A 12,746-nucleotide genomic window follows, 5' to 3' on the forward strand; every position below is an offset into this window, starting at 1 on the left:
CAATATAAGAAAAGTTATAGCTACATTGCAGATAATTGTTGAATTACCCTCGTATATACCAGACCAAAAAATCTACAATCGAACATGAATTATCGTTATTGAGACAAAGTTACCAAAGAAAACGATATATTTATTCTACACTTTACAATTTATGATTATTTTTTTTTTAAACAGAATAAAGCAAATTTCATTCTACGCTTTTTCTCTATAAATTAAATAGGTATATCGCGTTCATTTTCTTTCGCTTAACGTAATGAATATTTGACGTATGTTGCTATTCTAATTTTAATTCCTATACTTGGCACTAGGTGTAATGCACTTAGAAACTATAAATCTCACTTGTAGGCCAATGTTATTGTACCTTTCCAGTTACATGTATTCCTTGTTGTAGGTCGGCGATTGCGTAGGCTTCACTGTGAGGTTGAAATCAAACATTCCAAACAAGAAGGGAGTAATATTGTACTGCTCCTCCGGAATCCTTCTTCGCCGCTTGCAACGAAATCCTTCTTTAAATGGAGCAAGTCATATTGTGATAGATGAAGCACATGAACGAGATATTAATACGGACATGTTACTTGTACTGTTGAAAAGAGCGATGGCGGTTAATCCATACCTAAAAGTGGTCATCATGAGTGCTACAATCAACGCAGAACTATTTTCAGACTTTTTTGACGGAGCCCCTATAATACGAATACCAGGTTTCGTACATCCTGTTAAACAGCACTTTTTAGAAGATATTGTTCAAGAGATGAAATCATCAACGTCACAACGTAGAATTAATGACTTGTATTTAAAACGTCTGGGAGACTTAAATACAAGGGCGAATCCTCAAATTCATTATGAAATAGTGGCTGAGTTTATTGCCTGGATTCATTCTGTTAAACCACCTGGAGCGATTCTATGTTTTCTGCCAGGTTGGCCAGACATTAAAGACGTTCACGAAAAATTAATTGAATTGCTGCCTAAAGATTCTTATTGTGTGCTGCCAGCTCATTCGAAACTTCCGTACGACGAACAGAAGAGGATATTTCAAGTGTTGCCAGAAGGAATTCGAAAAATTATCTTGGCTACTAATATTGCAGAAACCAGTATCACAATTGAGGATGTCATATATGTTGTGGACTTAGGAGCTAACAAAGAAGAAAGGTAAAAGTTTAAATTTATGTAAATAATACTATACGTAAAAGATAGATTTTTTAAATTTATGTATAAGATAGATTTTTAAAATTTTAATTTAATGTTCTATAATGAATTTATAAGGTCACCGTCAATGATGGAAATTTTCCGGAAAATTTTGAAACGGAAAGTTTTCCGATTCATAAAAACATACTCCACTTAATCCTACATCGTTGTTTAGCCGTAAAATTTATTTGTAATAAATATTGTCTGAAAAAAAAAGTCTCATGAAGTGAAAATCTAACTCTTCTTCATGACTGCAAAAATGTTTCAAAAACATCAATGTATTCTTCTCTAAGAATTCACCTTTGATCTCACAAAATAATATTTCGTCAGTTTAATACACGTAAGACGAAGTTTTTTTCATAGCTTTAAACACAATAAAATCAATGCATTTCTTCGTATTTTCTGTTACAAAAATAATTTTCATAAGGAACTTTTATGTAGTTATTTCATTACATAGGCAGCAGGCCTATATGTGAAGAAGTAGTGGAATTTTCTGTTTTTGAAATAATTGATAAATTCACAAAGGTTTCTTTTCGCTTTCTTGTTACATTTTAAACAATGGGATGTGAGATTTGTACTCTACGAACTCGATGTAAGTTTCCTGCACTTCACACACACACACACACACACACAGAGAGAGAGAGAGAGAGAGAGAGAGAGAAACACTATGTAAATTTTTACTTGACAACTGGAAATATTAGAAAATTTTCCGGTTCCCGAACGCTAATTAGAAAATTATAATTTGTTGCTATCTAACTTTCTTCTACAGGAATTCAATTTTATGTCTCAATATACAGTTAAATATAGTGGAAAACTTTCCACCTAACATTTTCCACTTGTTTGTACATCGTAATGAAAATTTTCGATCCATGAAAATTCCTTCTACTTGATTCTACAAAGCAATAAACTTTCTGATTCATAAAAAGTTATTTTACTTTTAGCTTCAAAATAATGAAAATTTTCCTACTCATGAAAAGTTTTTCAAGTTTTCGATACAGAACAGATTTTTTTTTCGATTCATAAAAAAATGTTTCACTTGTTCCTACAAAGTACTAGAAATTTTCTGAACCATGAAAATTTTCAGATTCTTTAAACAATCTTTCACTTTTTAACACTTCTACACATGAATTCAATCAATTTTATGGTTAATGAGAAATTGTTACTTGATCACTGATGTTTGTTTAGAACAGAAAACTTTCCACCTCACATCACTACTCACTGTATTAATCTTTGAAATGAATTCATTCATTTCAAATGGTAGAGTATAAGTGGAGTCGCTAGATGCTTAGTTTTAGACGAATAGAATTATTTTTGGTCATGTAGTATCTAGTGCTTTTAATAACTTAGTCCAATAAAAATGAGCAATGATATCTTCTGCTGTATTCATGGATCGCATCAATATACTGAGAAAAGTAAATGTGGCTGATTCAGTAGACATACCTTTCCGTAATTCATGCTATAGATGCATTCTCAAGTTATAAGTTGGTAAAATATTCTGCAACCTTTCGAACGTGACCCTATCAAAATGCAGACAGAATTACAAATACTAATTTTTTTTTGTAAACATTACTATGATTTCCATTTTCTAATAAAGCGATAAGATTAGCTATTGTTAATTGTTGTATAAACATAAGCTGAGCACTGTGTAAAAATCTATTAAATTCTGCAATGTCATTAGCATCTAACGAATAAAAATAGTTTCAGATAAGCAATATACCAATCGATAGAACTTACGGAGTGCAAGATAATGATATGCGTGAGTTTAAAACCTCATGCGTAGATTTCGAAAATATGAAAAAAAAATGTGAACCTGATAATTATGTTATACGAAAACAATGCTTCGTGTGGAGTGGAGTATTGTACTGTATAAAGGTAGAAACAGGGATGTTACGCAGAAATGATGTGAAACAACTGGAGGTTTTCAAAATGTGGGTGTGGAGAAGAATAGAGAGAATTAGTTGAGTCGAGCGAAACACGAACGAGAAGCTGTTAGAAATAGTGTGGGAGAAAACAACAATATTAGATATTAATTAAGAAGAGGATGGGAAACTGCTTGGAACATTGGATAAGGAGGAACTATATCATGAGAGACATGTTAGATGAGTGGTTTTCAACCTTTTTTGACTGAAGACACACTTTACTTAACTTCTAGGACATAGCGACACACTTGTTTGATATTTTAATATAAATAATAATAATAATACTAATAATAATAATAATAATAATATCTATTATAATAATGAAACCAATTAATTTTTATAATGACTCTATATAGCACTGAGCATTATAGCTGCCGCTGGAGGTGTTGACTGATACAGTCTGTCTCGATTTTAACTAATTATTCTTAAATTCTTCATGATTTTTAAATTCTAAAATTTCTATAAAGTAATCACTCTATATAGCACTGAGTATTATTGCTACCGCTGGAGGTGTTCACTGGTACAGTCTGTGTCGATTTTAACTAATTATTATTACATTCTTCATGATTTTTAAATTCTAAAATTTCTACAAAGTAATGACTATATAGCACTGAGCATTATAGCTGCCGCTGGAGGTGTTGACTGATACAGTCTGTCTCGATTTTAACTAATTATTCTTAAATTCTTCATGATTTTTAAATTCTAAAATTTCTATAAAGTAATCACTCTATATAGCACTGAGCATTATTGCTACCGCTGGAGGTGTTCACTGGTACAGTCTGTGTCGATTTTAACTAATTATTATTACATTCTTCATGATTTTTAAATTCTAAAATTTCTACAAAGTAATGACTATATAGCACTGAGCATTATAGCTGCCGCTGGAGGTGTTGACTGATACAGTCTGTCTCGATTTTAACTAATTATTCTTAAATTCTTCATGATTTTTAAATTCTAAAATTTCTATAAAGTAATCACTCTATATAGCACTGAGCATTATAGCTGCCGCTGGAGGTGTTGACTGATACAGTCTGTCTCGATTTTAACTAATTATTCTTAAATTCTTCATGATTTTTAAATTCTAAAATTTCTATAAAGTAATCACTCTATATAGCACTGAGCATTATAGCTGCCGCTGGAGGTGTTGACTGATACAGTCTGTCTCGATTTTAACTAATTATTCTTAAATTCTTCATGATTTTTAAATTCTAAAATTTCTATAAAGTAATCACTCTATATAGCACTGAGCATTATAGCTGCCGCTGGAGGTGTTGACTGATACAGTCTGTCTCGATTTTAACTAATTATTCTTAATTTCTTCAAGATTTTTAAATTCTAAAATTTCTATAAAGTAATCACTCTATATAGCACTGAGCATTATAGCTGCCGCTGGAGGTGTTGACTGATACAGTCTGTCTCGATTTTAACTAATTATTCTTAAATTCTTCATGATTTTTAAATTCTAAAATTTCTATAAAGTAATCACTCTATATAGCACTGAGCATTATAGCTGCCGCTGGAGGTGTTGACTGATACAGTCTGTCTCGATTTTAACTAATTATTCTTAAATTCTTCATGATTTTTAAATTCTAAAATTTCTATAAAGTAATCACTCTATATAGCACTGAGCATTATAGCTGCCGCTGGAGGTGTTGACTGATACAGTCTGTCTCGATTTTAACTAATTATTCTTAAATTCTTCATGATTTTTAAATTCTAAAATTTCTATAAAGTAATCACTCTATATAGCACTGAGCATTATAGCTGCCGCTGGAGGTGTTGACTGATACAGTCTGTCTCGATTTTAACTAATTATTCTTAAATTCTTCATGATTTTTAAATTCTAAAATTTCTATAAAGTAATCACTCTATATAGCACTGAGCATTATAGCTGCCGCTGGAGGTGTTGACTGATACAGTCTGTCTCGATTTTAACTAATTATTCTTAAATTCTTCATGATTTTTAAATTCTAAAATTTCTATAAAGTAATGACTCTATATAGCACTGAGCATTATAGCTGCCGCTGGAGGTGTTGACTGATACAGTCTGTCTCGATTTTAACTAATTATTCTTAAATTCTTCATGATTTTTAAATTCTAAAATTTCTATAAAGTAATGACTCTATATAGCACTGAGCATTATAGCTGCCGCTGGAGGTGTTGACTGATACAGTCTGTCTCGATTTTAACTAATTATTCTTAAATTCTTCATGATTTTTAAATTCTAAAATTTCTATAAAGTAATCACTCTATATAGCACTGAGCATTATAGCTGCCGCTGGAGGTGTTGACTGATACAGTCTGTCTCGATTTTAACTAATTATTCTTAAATTCTTCATGATTTTTAAATTCTAAAATTTCTATAAAGTAATCACTCTATATAGCACTGAGCATTATAGGTGCCGCTGGAGGTGTTGACTGATACAGTCTGTCTCGATTTTAACTAATTATTCTTAAATTCTTCATGATTTTTAAATTCTAAAATTTCTATAAAGTAATCACTCTATATAGCACTGAGCATTATAGCTGCCGCTGGAGGTGTTGACTGATACAGTCTGTCTCGATTTTAACTAATTATTCTTAAATTCTTCATGATTTTTAAATTCTAAAATTTCTATAAAGTAATCACTCTATATAGCACTGAGCATTATAGCTGCCGCTGGAGGTGTTGACTGATACAGTCTGTCTCGATTTTAACTAATTATTCTTAAATTCTTCATGATTTTTAAATTCTAAAATTTCTATAAAGTAATCACTCTATATAGCACTGAGCATTATAGCTGCCGCTGGAGGTGTTGACTGATACAGTCTGTCTCGATTTTAACTAATTATTCTTAAATTCTTCATGATTTTTAAATTCTAAAATTTCTATAAAGTAATGACTCTATATAGCACTGAGCATTATAGCTGCCGCTGGAGGTGTTGACTGATACAGTCTGTCTCGATTTTAACTAATTATTCTTAATTTCTTCAAGATTTTTAAATTCTAAAATTTCTATAAAGTAATCACTCTATATAGCACTGAGCATTATAGGTGCCGCTGGAGGTGTTGACTGATACAGTCTGTCTCGATTTTAACTAATTATTCTTAAATTCTTCATGATTTTTAAATTCTAAAATTTCTATAAAGTAATCACTCTATATAGCACTGAGCATTATAGCTGCCGCTGGAGGTGTTGACTGATACAGTCTGTCTCGATTTTAACTAATTATTCTTAAATTCTTCATGATTTTTAAATTCTAAAATTTCTATAAAGTAATGACTCTATATAGCACTGGGCATTATAGCTGCCGCTGGAGGTGTTGACTGATACAGTCTGTCTCGATTTTAACTAATTATTCTTAAATTCTTCATGATTTTTAAATTCTAAAATTTCTATAAAGTAATGACTCTATATAGCACTGAGCATTATAGCTGCCGCTGGAGGTGTTGACTGATACAGTCTGTCTCGATTTTAACTAATTATTCTTAAATTCTTCATGATTTTTAAATTCTAAAATTTCTATAAAGTAATCACTCTATATAGCACTGAGCATTATAGCTGCCGCTGGAGGTGTTGACTGATACAGTCTGTCTCGATTTTAACTAATTATTCTTAAATTCTTCATGATTTTTAAATTCTAAAATTTCTATAAAGTAATCACTCTATATAGCACTGAGCATTATAGCTGCCGCTGGAGGTGTTGACTGATACAGTCTGTCTCGATTTTAACTAATTATTCTTAAATTCTTCATGATTTTTAAATTCTAAAATTTCTATAAAGTAATGACTCTATATAGCACTGAGCATTATAGCTGCCGCTGGAGGTGTTGACTGATACAGTCTGTCTCGATTTTAACTAATTATTCTTAAATTCTTCATGATTTTTAAATTCTAAAATTTCTATAAAGTAATCACTCTATATAGCACTGAGCATTATAGGTGCCGCTGGAGGTGTTGACTGATACAGTCTGTCTCGATTTTAACTAATTATTCTTAAATTCTTCATGATTTTTAAATTCTAAAATTTCTATAAAGTAATGACTCTATATAGCACTGAGCATTATAGCTGCCGCTGGAGGTGTTGACTGATACAGTCTGTCTCGATTTTAACTAATTATTCTTAAATTCTTCATGATTTTTAAATTCTAAAATTTCTATAAAGTAATCACTCTATATAGCACTGAGCATTATAGCTGCCGCTGGAGGTGTTGACTGATACAGTCTGTCTCGATTTTAACTAATTATTCTTAAATTCTTCATGATTTTTAAATTCTAAAATTTCTATAAAGTAATCACTCTATATAGCACTGAGCATTATAGCTGCCGCTGGAGGTGTTGACTGATACAGTCTGTCTCGATTTTAACTAATTATTCTTAAATTCTTCATGATTTTTAAATTCTAAAATTTCTATAAAGTAATGACTCTATATAGCACTGAGCATTATAGCTGCCGCTGGAGGTGTTGACTGATACAGTCTGTCTCGATTTTAACTAATTATTCTTAAATTCTTCATGATTTTTAAATTCTAAAATTTCTATAAAGTAATGACTCTATATAGCACTGAGCATTATAGCTGCCGCTGGAGGTGTTGACTGATACAGTCTGTTTCGATTTTAACTAATTATTCTTAAATTCTTCATGATTTTTAAATTCTAAAATTTCTACAAAGTAATGACTCTATATAGCACTGAGCATTATAGCTGCCGCTGGAGGTGTTGACTGATACAGTCTGTCTCGATTTTAACTAATTATTCTTAAATTCTTCATGATTTTTAAATTCTAAAATTTCTATAAAGTAATCACTCTATATAGCACTGAGCATTATAGCTGCCGCTGGAGGTGTTGACTGGTACAGTCTGTCTCGATTTTAACTAATTATTATAAAATTCTTCATTATTTTTAATTTCAAAAATTTCTATAAAGTAATCACTCTATATAGCACTGAGCATTATAGGTGCCGCTGGAGGTGTTGACTGATACAGTCTGTCTCGATTTTAACTAGTTATTCTTAAATTCTTCATGATTTTTAAATTCTAAAATTTCTATAAAGTAATCACTCTATATAGCACTGAGCATTATAGCTGCCGCTGGAGGTGTTGACTGATACAGTCTGTCTCGATTTTAACTAATTATTCTTAAATTCTTCATGATTTTTAAATTCTAAAATTTCTATAAAGTAATCACCCTATATAGCACTGAGCATTATAGCTGCCGCTGGAGGTGTTGACTGATACAGTCTGTCTCGATTTTAACTAATTATTCTTAAATTCTTCATGATTTTTAAATTCTAAAATTTCTATAAAGTAATGACTCTATATAGCACTGAGCATTATAGCTGCCGCTGGAGGTGTTGACTGATACAGTCTGTCTCGATTTTAACTAATTATTCTTAAATTCTTCATGATTTTTAAATTCTAAAATTTCTATAAAGTAATGACTCTATATAGCACTGAGCATTATAGCTGCCGCTGGAGGTGTTGACTGATACAGTCTGTCTCGATTTTAACTAATTATTCTTAAATTCTTCATGATTTTTAAATTCTAAAATTTCTATAAAGTAATCACTCTATATAGCACTGAGCATTATAGCTGCCGCTGGAGGTGTTGACTGATACAGTCTGTCTCGATTTTAACTAATTATTCTTAAATTCTTCATGATTTTTAAATTCTAAAATTTCTATAAAGTAATCACTCTATATAGCACTGAGCATTATAGCTGCCGCTGGAGGTGTTGACTGGTACAGTCTGTCTCGATTTTAACTAATTATTCTTAAATTCTTCATGATTTTTAAATTCTAAAATTTCTATAAAGTAATGACTCTATATAGCACTGAGCATTATAGGTGCCGCTGGAGGTGTTGACTGATACAGTCTGTCTCGATTTTAACTAATTATTCTTAAATTCTTCATGATTTTTAAATTCTAAAATTTCTATAAAGTAATGACTCTATATAGCACTAAGCATTATAGCTGCCGCTGGAGGTGTTGACTGATACAGTCTGTCTCGATTTTAACTAATTATTCTTAAATTCTTCATGATTTTTAAATTCTAAAATTTCTATAAAGTAATCACTCTATATAGCACTGAGCATTATAGCTGCCGCTGGAGGTGTTGACTGATACAGTCTGTCTCGATTTTAACTAATTATTCTTAAATTCTTCATGATTTTTAAATTCTAAAATTTCTATAAAGTAATGACTCTATATAGCACTGAGCATTATAGCTGCCGCTGGAGGTGTTGACTGATACAGTCTGTCTCGATTTTAACTAGTTATTCTTAAATTCTTCATGATTTTTAAATTCTAAAATTTCTATAAAGTAATCACTCTATATAGCACTGAGCATTATAGCTGCCGCTGGAGGTGTTGACTGATACAGTCTGTCTCGATTTTAACTAATTATTCTTAAATTCTTCATGATTTTTAAATTCTAAAATTTCTATAAAGTAATCACTCTATATAGCACTGAGCATTATAGGTGCCGCTGGAGGTGTTGACTGATACAGTCTGTCTCGATTTTAACTAATTATTCTTAAATTCTTCATGATTTTTAAATTCTAAAATTTCTATAAAGTAATGACTCTATATAGCACTGAGCATTATAGCTGCCGCTGGAGGTGTTGACTGATACAGTCTGTCTCGATTTTAACTAATTATTCTTAAATTCTTCATGATTTTTAAATTCTAAAATTTCTATAAAGTAATCACTCTATATAGCACTGAGCATTATAGCTGCCGCTGGAGGTGTTGACTGATACAGTCTGTCTCGATTTTAACTAATTATTCTTAAATTCTTCATGATTTTTAAATTCTAAAATTTCTATAAAGTAATCACTCTATATAGCACTGAGCATTATAGCTGCCGCTGGAGGTGTTGACTGATACAGTCTGTCTCGATTTTAACTAATTATTCTTAAATTCTTCATGATTTTTAAATTCTAAAATTTCTATAAAGTAATGACTCTATATAGCACTGAGCATTATAGCTGCCGCTGGAGGTGTTGACTGATACAGTCTGTCTCGATTTTAACTAATTATTCTTAAATTCTTCATGATTTTTAAATTCTAAAATTTCTATAAAGTAATCACTCTATATAGCACTGAGCATTATAGCTGCCGCTGGAGGTGTTGACTGGTACAATCTGTCTCGATTTTAACTAATTATTCTTAAATTCTTCATGATTTTTAAATTCTAAAATTTCTATAAAGTAATCACTCTATATAGCACTGAGCATTATAGCTGCCGCTGGAGGTGTTGACTGATACAGTCTGTCTCGATTTTAACTAATTATTCTTAAATTCTTCATGATTTTTAAATTCTAAAATTTCTATAAAGTAATCACTCTATATAGCACTGAGCATTATAGCTGCCCTGGAGGTGTTGACTGATACAGTCTGTCTCGATTTTAACTAATTATTCTTAAATTCTTCATGATTTTTAAATTCTAAAATTTCTATAAAGTAATCACTCTATATAGCACTGAGCATTATAGCTGCCGCTGGAGGTGTTGACTGGTACAATCTGTCTCGATTTTAACTAATTATTATAAAATTCTTCATTATTTTTAATTTCAAAAATTTCGCGACACACCTTAGGGAGTGCGTGAAACATCAGTGTGTCGCGACACATCGGTTGAGAACCACTATGGTAGAGGGTGTGGGGACGGGGCTAAAGAGGTTACAATTGATGGACGATATCAAAACATAAAAATCGCACGTAAAGGCGAAGAGATTAGCGTAAGACCGTGCAGCATGGAAGCTTGTCAGCTGCGGCAAATGACCTTGCCAAAAATGGCAGAATACCTATGATGATGATGATGATGATGAGAACAATGTTACTTATTGAGATGAAACTAATACTGAAACTTATCCTCATTAAATTGTTAATTATGACGCTAGCGAAACGACACTACCTAGAGGGGTAATGAGATATAGGTGAAAATTATCATTAGGTCGTGAACTTAAATTTTTCATTGTCTAAATGTAAAACGTATATCTGTTAATAGATCAAATCGAGCTGAACAAAATACCTCTGGATTCCATACGTCATAGAGTTAGTTAGTTTAATTAAACATATATTCATTATATGAACTTTTTCATTACAAATATTACTATTTGCAGTTATTTCTTCTCCAGCAATACAATTATTAATATATAATAATTTTATTATGTTATTCATCCAATTATATTATTTCGTTAAAGCATTGTTTCCATAAGTAGGGCTTTAAGTTCTTGATTTCTTCAACAGATTTTGATGTTTTCTTTCTAGTTGCTGACAATAGATTAGGTTTCATATCATTATCTCATATAGGTTAGCTTTCATATCATATATAGGTTAGGTTGCATATGATTATCTTATATAGGTATCATATGATTATCTTATATAGGTTAGGTATCATATCATTATCTTATATAGGTTAGGTATCATATCATTATCTTATATAGGTTAGGTTGCATATCATTATCTTATATAGGTTAGATTTCATATCATTATCTTATATACGTTAAGTTTCATATCATTACCTTATATAGGCTTAATAATGTCCTTATATATTTTTTTCCTCTACAAGATTTTGAGTTTCTTGTTTCTGAATCAATATTGTGAAACATTGAATTTGAACCTATCAAAAATCGATTGGAGTTTGTCATAATTTTGTAAAACATATTCTGTATATTTTTTGTGAAACCTTTTTAGTTAAAAGTTGTCATAGTACATAAATATCTCTTTAAAATTACCAATAATTAAGATATTTGATAATTTAATTTCTGAATTATCAACTTTATTTTTTTATTACGATGGATTTCTTTAAATTGTCATGTTTTGCTATTTCACAAATCAAAATTCTCCATTTTCCTATTGATTCTTTATCTCCAAATTTATCTATTTGTTTTATTTATTCAGTTATTGATGTCTCTTCAATACTTCCAGGTTAAAATGTTTATTTCAAATGAACGACAGTAGATAGAGACACATTCAATACATCACTGGATATAGGAAAGTTGAAGGTTTTAAACCACAACATATTAGTTCCATTAAATGCTTGCAGCGGCGTTCTGATTTGTTTACAAGAAAATAGCGATGTCCCAAGAGAAATCATTTTGCATGCTGCAGCACACAAAGAGTGGATCCATTGTTGCAACGCAGCATACATTACGTTATAAGTTCAACAAAGACCCACCTCGTCATAAACAGATTTTCAATTGATACATGAAATTCGTAGAAGATAGTTGTATTTATTTATTTATTTATTTAAGAATACAACAGGTCATTTGGACTTAATTACAGTATTCTGTATGTATAGTATTCTAAAGTGATTCAAGAGTTCAGCTCGAAAATCCTTTACAGATGTACTAGAGATATCTAAACTTCTATTTACCTTGCTGTACCTGTTGTAAGAAGCACATATTAGCAACATAGGAGACTTCATTAGTACATTTGTTCTGGTTTTCTGACAGAAAGGGAAATCCGTGTTTGCTAGCCTTGTTCTTAAGGAAGGAACCTGAAGTTGAATCTTATTTGTTAGTTCTGAACAATCTATCTCGTTCTTAATAATTTTAAATAAAAATAACACATCAAGAATGTTTCTCCTTTGCTCAAGGATTTCAAAATGAAAATTTGCTACTAGGTTACCAGGTGATTCAAATTTGGGGTAGTGACTT

General features: G+C 30.9%; 1 protein-coding gene across 4 annotated transcripts in view; it reads left to right on the forward strand.

Annotated features, from left to right (window-relative positions):
- The window catches only part of LOC145683468 (ATP-dependent RNA helicase DHX30-like), an 85,979-nt gene that overhangs the window by 41,072 nt on the left and 32,161 nt on the right, over window positions 1-12,746 (forward strand). For all 4 annotated transcript variants that reach the window (XM_081754802.1, XM_081754820.1, XM_081754807.1 and 1 more), the window contains one exon: window positions 392-1,146. In XM_081754802.1, the coding sequence (XP_081610928.1) occupies window positions 392-1,146 (755 nt within the window). The remainder of the gene's footprint in view (window positions 1-391; window positions 1,147-12,746) is intronic.

The sequence above is a fragment of the Thermobia domestica genome, chromosome 1 (genome assembly GCF_964235325.1).
Source record: "Thermobia domestica chromosome 1, izTheDome1.hap1.1, whole genome shotgun sequence".
In the NCBI taxonomy this organism is placed as follows: Eukaryota; Metazoa; Arthropoda; class Insecta; order Zygentoma; family Lepismatidae; genus Thermobia; species Thermobia domestica.